At 32.7% G+C, this 8,241-nt stretch overlaps 1 protein-coding gene across 1 annotated transcript; it reads right to left on the bottom strand.

The window, feature by feature from the left end:
* Positions 1-1,764: 1,764 nt before the first annotated feature.
* Positions 1,765-7,359, bottom strand: LOC134708288 (uncharacterized). The gene is made up of 2 exons (XM_063568711.1): positions 7,236-7,359; positions 1,765-3,509 (listed from the first exon to the last, which is right to left on the bottom strand). The coding sequence occupies exon 2, from the start codon at positions 3,489-3,491 to the stop codon at positions 1,785-1,787; it is 1,707 nt and encodes a 568-aa protein (XP_063424781.1). The 5' UTR covers positions 3,492-3,509; positions 7,236-7,359; the 3' UTR covers positions 1,765-1,784.
* Between the last annotated feature and the right edge of the window lie 882 nt (positions 7,360-8,241).

Genomic DNA, 8,241 nt, shown 5'->3' with positions numbered 1-8,241 from the left:
CATGACCTTGACCTTTGACCTTGACCTCATTTTCATTTTATTTAACCAAGGACCTCAGATCAAAAGACCCTAGGCCTCTTCACTTATGGTTTTTCAGTTAGAAATACATTTCACTTATATCAAATACAAAAGGGGAAATAACTCTAATTGCTGCATGTTTGGGGCAAAAATCCCAAAACTAAATTCCAGACTTCCCTTTGTGATATGGAAGCTTGTCATACAATGTCAACTTCCCAATGGACTTTGTGACCATAAAAGCAATTTTTAATACATCATAAAAGTATTAGAATAGAAAATTAAATCATAATCATTGCTAAAACTAAAAGACCATCATCAGCAACATTTAATAGTAATATTTGAAAATAAAATTCCTTTATCAGCATTTGATAGTAACTTCTAAAAATAAATTGAAAGCTATGACTTCCCAACCATTTAAACCCATTTAAATACATCATAAAAAAAAAAAAAAAATAGAAAATGACATCATTGTCATGGCTAAAATTTAAAAAAACTTTGTCAGCAAAATTAAATAGTAATATCTAAAAATTAAGTTTCTTCATCAGCAACATTTTAAACTAATATCTAATAATAACATGCCTTCATCAGCGTTTAAAAGCTAATCAACTCAGGACAATACAACATTTTTTATACCTAATTTAAAAGTAGTGTAAGGGAGGTAATTCAAACAATGTGGTGTTTGAAACACCTCCCTTACACTGCTTTTAAGTTATGTTTTGTACTTAAGAAATTGTCCATTAAGCATTGTTTTCTCAATTGTTTGCCCCTAATCCAGAACGGTTTGAACCATTACCTCCCCCCTTTCTTACCATCCTTTTGTGGTATGGAAACTTGTGGTATAATTTCAGAGAGATCCATACACCATTCCACAAGTTATTGTCTGGAATCTAGAAAAATGCTTACTTGGGGCCTTTTGTGTCCCTTATTCCTAAACTGTTTGAACTATTACCCCAATAATAAAAAAAAATATGTGCGGTCGTCGAAAAAACTTACACTAAGAAATGAACTGTTAAAATGAAGTCAAAGAAAACAAAACCTGCGAAACTAACATGAACATTATAAGATATTTCAAAACACAAAAAAAAAAGTTGATCTTTTGCATACAGTATTAGAAAAAACACCTCACAAACTTAACTTTGACCACCGAACCATGAAAATGAGTTCTTTTTGAGCAGTAAAAACTTTAACTGCTTGCCTTGATTCTAATACTTCTTGTATATCACTTTGTTTTTGTAGCACATTTTCCTTCATTTTTTCACATTGATTTTCTTTTTCAAGCATCAAATTTCTATCCTTTGTCTTTCATTTTCAATTTGTTTTCTGAGTTCATTTGCATTTTTACTAACTTCAACTTTTATCAGCTGCTCATGTTGGTTAATTTTTTCAACTGAGTCAGCAAGAAAATTGTTGTATTTGGTTTTTAAATCTTTGATTTGTTTTTCTTCAGTTTCAAAACGTGCTAGCTTTTCAAACAATCTCGATCTGAGTTGTTTTAGTCACTGAACCATGAAAATAAGGTAAAGGACAAAGGACATGTGACAGACGGAAATTTCGTAACATAAGGAATCAAAATACAACGTATGAAGCATCTATGTCTTCCACCTTCTAAAATATAAAGCGTTTGAGAAGTTAGCTTACGTCACCGTTGCCGCAGCAGCTGAATCACTTTTTCTATGTTGAGCTTTATGCGACAAAAGTCGCAGGCTCGATAAAAACTATGAATTTAAAATGTTTATTTAGGCTATTTTTATTGTGTCTAACTTGGATTAAAAACCCATCTTGACAACATGTAGTCTAGCATCTGATCGCTGTTCGCTCCCTGAATGACATCCCACCCATAGCTGTCCCTTTGAATCAATATCCATTGAGTATTGATGAAATATTCCCTGATCCTTCATAGCATGAAATGTCAGTATATCTCCATCTCCAGATAAGACGTGTAATGTATTGGTTATAAAATCATTAACTAGAACATGTCCTTCTGATGTCGTTAGTATATCTGTAGGATGAAATGGCTTATCGCTATTGACTTGTGGATTTCCTTGATATGCCCATTTTACTTGTCCCTCCTTGTCTATAGCAACTACCTTCCAATCCTTAACAGATATTCTATCTATAACAATTATATCATTGTTAACATTGGTTGTGATTCTAACAGGAATAGTAAATAGTCTATGTTTATCTTTGTCATATTCATAAGACTGTTTTTGTTTCCCATTCATTCCAAAGATTATAATTTTTCTACAACTTTTGTCGGTTACTTTGCATGAGTCCACATCTTTCACACCAAGTATAATCTCATTGTGTTTTGTGACATGTATACCACATGTTATCAGTGGTGACACAGATATGAAAGGTTTAATTGTTCCTTTCTTTGTTGTTAACAGACAGACGTTAGTACTGTCATGCAAAGACAGAAAAATATCATTATTACTTTTCCGTGCCATGTCATAAACCTGAACAGAAATATCTTTTAAAGTTTTGATTGTTAGATCATAGTTTATTTTACGTAAACAAGAGGACACACGATTTGAAATCCAAACTGTCTTGTCATCAAGTATTAATACTTTTTCTACGGTGTTCAAATTTGTAGTATAGCTCTTGATCACTTCAAAAGTAATTTGTGGCGATCCCTTTGGTAGGTTTGTCTTTTGAAGTGATCCGAATAAGTAGGAGATATTCTTCAAATTATCCATCTGAGGAATAAAATATTTTGTTTCATCAGGAAGTGTCTCGAAGTGGGCATCTGAATCTTCGCTGGTGCAAAATTCTTTTTGAGCAGTAAAAACTTTAACTGCTTGCCTTGACTCTAATACTTCTTGTATATCGCTTTGTTTTTGTAGCAAATTTTCCTTCATTTTTTCACATTGATTTTCTTTTTTAAGCATCAAATTTTCTATCCTTAATCTTTCATTTTCAATTTGTTTTCTGAGTTCATTTGCATGTTTACTAACTTCAACTTTTATCAGCTGCTCATGTTGGTTAATTTTTTCAACTGATTCAGCAAGAAAATTGTTGTGTTTGGTTTTTAAATCCTGGATTTGTTTTTCTTCAGTTTCAAAACGTGCTAGCTTTTCAAACAATCTCGATCTGAGTTGTTTTAGATTCTGCTTTCTTTCATCACACACTGTGTCAATAGAATCAAGATCGTGTGTTTTATGGAAGGCAGTTATACAGTCTGCACAAACGAAGCGGTCACATGTTCTACAGAACATGCAGTTGAACTTCTTGTGGCTCTCGCATGGAATATTGTCGGTGATTATGCGGTGCTCTATGTCTTTTCCCCCTACTGAATTAAAGGCATCAACAATATCATGTCTGATTAGAGTTTGAAATTTTAAATGAATGTTCTTACATTTATCACACATAAGTTTGTTGCATTGCACACATTTCCATTTAATGTGTGTGTCTGTTTCACATAATTCACATGGTTTAGGCACTTGTGCTTGCCTTCTGGTTAGGGGAAATGCCATATTAATATAATACAACCTCTGAAAATATATATAAGGATAATGCATTTATTTCAAGTGATTTTGCTGTAATTTAACCCCAAAAAATGTTGTTTTTATTGATACAGTCTTTACTATAGCGGAATCAGTTTCAACTTTTCATATTTTATCTGGCTGTGACGTGTCAGACACAAAAAAATAGTCCTGGTGTGCACAAATATTTTACTGGGGAGACCAAAAACAGGTGAAAAGTAACACTTTAAAAATTAGAACAAACCAAGAATTGATTAATTTGAATCTTCATTTAAAACGGACTTAAAATTTGTGGACAGAGACACATGGGTAAAATAATAAAAATGTTGTGAATAACTTAAACGGAAAGTTCTTAATTGGAACAAAAGCAAGAAACAATTTCTTATGTTCAAATAATGATATAAAATTATGATCTTGTTATGACCAGGTGATATAAAAATATTAAAATTGCTTAATGTTCAAAATTAGTCGCATATGAAAAGTTCTTACACACGATAACTACAAACCATGCCTTTTTTGATAATCTGTGCACACGTATCGGTCTTTGTTTTGTGTATATCGAAACAGCATGAAGACTTTTGGAACTCGTTCGCTGCCTCACTCAATATCAGCACGTTTTAAAAATATTATCGGTAGATCTACGTCTTATAATGGTAGATATATAATTATCATATACTTAGACTAAATAACATATGATTTTTACTGTATGATAATACCATTAAATTAACGTAAATTCCATATTTTTCGAATTGGTCCTTTAGTTAGCGGACTGATATGAAAAGTTTATCACATGGTTCGATTGTTATCACATGCCTTTCCGTAACGTTATCACATGGCATTCCGGTGATACTCGGCAAATTCCGGAAAATACACCTCAATGCTACGCTTTCAGGGAAAACCATTACAAAGTAGTGTACAAAACAATCATTTGGATACTGGAAAGTATATTTTGTGAAATAATAATAAAAAAAAAAATAAAAAAAAAAAATATTAAATAAATGCATTTTTGCGCCTGTCCCAAGTCATGAGCCTCTGATCTTTGTATTATTTCAATTTTAGTTTCTTGTGTACATTTGGAAATTAGAATGACGTTCATTATCACTGAACTAGTATATATTTGTTTAGGGGCCAGCTGAAGGACGCTTCGGGTGCGGAAATTTCTCGTTACATTGAAGACCTGTTGGTGACCTTCTGCTGTTGTTTTTTCTATGGTCGGGTTGTTGTCTCTTTGATACATTCCCCATTTCCATTCTCAATTTTATTGTTTAAAAGTTTCAAACATAATTTAGAAAGTTACTTTAAAAAGTTGCAAAACAGTCTTCATTATGTGTATTGTTAATTTTTGTTTGTTTTTTGTCGATTCGTCCATATTAAAATGTGTTTCTTCTCTGTTGAGGCAAATGATAGAAAAAAATCATATCGAATGTACTAAATTTGGGGTCCGACGTCCGCGAACTTTTCAATCTTTGAACTTCAATTACAGAACCACGTAAAAGGATCAATATACGAATCAGTTATTTTTCTCCATTGTGGAAGCATATGATAAAAAGATCATAACATGTCATTTTTCATATCGCATGTATTATCAGCCCTCGGTCAATATCAGCCTTCGAGCCATGCGGCTCTTGGGCTGATATTGAACCTAGGTCTGATAATACATGCGATATGAAAAATGCCATGTAATAATCTGATAGTATCATTTGATGCCATAACTAGAAAATCAATAATCATGTGTATCACATAGGCAACACGAAGGGTGTCACATGGGGAGCAGGATCTGCTTACTTTTCCGGAGCACCTTAGATTACCCCTAGTTTTTGGTGGGGTTCGTGTTGCTTATTCTTTAGTTTTCTATATTATGGCATGTGTACTATGGTTTGTCTGTTTGTAATTTTCGTTTAAGCCATGGCGTGGTCAGTTTATTTTCGATTTATGAATTTGACTGTCCCTAAGATATCTTTCGTCCCTCTTTTATCCATTATCTAGTATCACAAGTGTCAATTGTAATTTCTATACCATCATTTTCTACATAAGAAAATGTATGTACCAAGTCAGGTATATGACCGTTTTTATCCATTCGTGTTATGTGTTTGAGCTTTTCATTTTGCCTTTTGATTACGGACTTCCCATTTTGAATTTTCATTGTAGTTCGGTAATTTTGTTATTTTCTTTTATTTTTAAACTCATATACAGTATCTTAGATATAGCTTCATACCATTATATTAAAGGATAGGTGGAAAAATAATAAGTTTCAATGCAATTATGTAGTGTCATTCAAGTTTTATGGATTTCTCATCAAGCACAAAACCCTCTTCCCCAATATTACTTTAAACGATTTATCCAACCTTCAAATTATGTAAATTTGATGTGGTCTTGACTCATGTATGTGTATATGAAGAGTCAATGGATGCATCTATCGTATTTTTCAAGAGATACAAAAATCCCAAAAATGTATACACAATTAATGTCTTTGACATTAACTTGAAAACAAGAGTGCACACGCTGACATGTCTCGCCTTCTTTACTAATCATTGATATTATGTTGATAGTCCTAAGTAAAAAGCTTTATTACAACTGTCACATAAACTTAACATTTAACCAAGATAAATAAACAATGAACCATGAAAATGAGGTCAAGGTCAGATGAACCATGCCAGGCAGACATATACAGCTAACAATGCTTCCATACAACAAATATAGTTGACCTATTACTTATAATTTTAGAAAATAGACCAAAACACAAAAACGCAATGAACCGTGAAAATGAGGTCACGGTCAAATAAAACCTGCGCGCTTGACATATAGATCATAAACTATTTCGATTCACCAAATATAGTTGACATATGGTATATAGTATTAGATAAAAAGACCAAAATCAAATATGGTAGACCTATTGAATTCAGTATAAGAAACACATAACAAAGCACAAAAAACTTAACTATAACTTCATGAAAATGAGGTCAAGGTCACATACCAGTTGGACATGTACACCTTACAGTCCTTCCATACACCGAATATACAAGCCATATTGCTTATAGTATTTGAGTTATGGACTTGTCCACCAAAACTTAACCTTGTTTACTGGTCCATAAAATGAGGTCTAGGGCAAGTGAAAACTGTCGGACGGGCAAGAGGACCTTGCAAGGTACACACATACCAAATATAGTTATCCTATTACATATAATAATAATTGGAATTACAAAAAATCTGAACTTTTTTCAAGTGGTCACTGAACAATGAAAATGAGGTAAATTGCGTTGGACAAGTGACTGACGGAAACTTCGTAACATGAGGCATCTATCAACAAAGTATGAAGCAACCAGGTCTTCCACCTTCTAAAATATAAAGCTTTTAAGAAGTTAGCTAACGCCGCTGCCGGATCACTATCCCTGTGTAGAGATTTCTGCAACAAAAGTTGCAGGCTCGACAAAAATCTCTTATGCATTCAGAGTCTCAGAGTGCTTGCAAATCAGAATCAAACACTCTATTCCTTTTATATCAAACTTTAAATAGCTGCAACTTTAACACCAGTTTCATGATCTGAGTTTTCTTATTCATAAGAACAAAGTGTCTCGGTTAGAACCCTCTCATGGCTGTTTTTACAACAATTTTCGTAGATTCCCTTATAAAAATCACTTAAATCACACCACCAAGTCTTTTTTGTTAGGCAAATAGTTACAACTTCATCTTTAAGATTGGAATCATAATAAAACATGTAGCTATTTATATACTTACGGTAATATGCTTTCCTTGTCGACTGTGGTGTACGTTTTATCTTTCGTCATAAGGAGAAATCCATATACTTTGTTATTCTTTTATCAAATAAATTTAGACTTTGATTTTCTTTATCAAAGTTTACAGTTACATACATGATGATTGTAATAAAGATATTAAATGGATCTTTGATAAATGGGTCAATCAGTGAGATAAACAATAAGGTACAATGTGGTCTTTCGTTCTTTAATTTTGTTTAAACTTAATGCTTTTGTTTGTCACTAACATTTGTTACACCCCTTGTATCCTGAAGTACTTATTTGATTGTTTTTCTTTAACAACATGTTGTTTAACCCTTTATCAATCAAATGGTTGTATTATAATCTTTAGACCTTTTCAGTTGTCATCTTTAGAGCTTTGGAGTCAGTGCTGACTCCACTCATCCAGTACTTGCATATAATACAACTAACGGAAATATGCTTTTCTCGCTCTAGTTGGGGAGTAAAATTACATAATTATAACACGTGTAATTTAGTGCAGTTAACTGGTAAAAATGTTATCTTTTGACACAAGGAGAAATTGTTGTATTTTGTCTTTTGGTATTAGCAAAATTGTGTATATATTAAGATCTAGAAAGTAATAAATATTAGGTATAAATAAACTCATCAGAGATACCACGGTTATTTATTTTTATTTACGAAGGACGCGCCTACAAAAAAAAAAATCAGTGACGTTCGAAGAGGGACGAAAGATAACAGAGGCAGGGACAGTCAAACTCATTAATCGAAAATAAACTGTCAACGCCATGGCTAAAAATGAAAAAGACAAACAGACAAATAATAGTACACATGACACAACATAAAAAACTAAAGCATAAACAAGACGACCCCCCCCCAAAAAAAAAAATTTAATAAGAGGTGATCTCATGTGCTCCGGAAGAGTAGGAAGATCCTGCTCCACATGTGGTATTTGTCGTGTTGCTTATGGGATTACAAATCCGATAAATAGTATAATTCGGTAGATCACA

Source organism: Mytilus trossulus, chromosome 1, assembly GCF_036588685.1.
Source record: "Mytilus trossulus isolate FHL-02 chromosome 1, PNRI_Mtr1.1.1.hap1, whole genome shotgun sequence".
NCBI classification, from domain to species: Eukaryota; Metazoa; Mollusca; class Bivalvia; order Mytilida; family Mytilidae; genus Mytilus; species Mytilus trossulus.
This window is presented reverse-complemented; position numbering and strand designations above follow the sequence as displayed.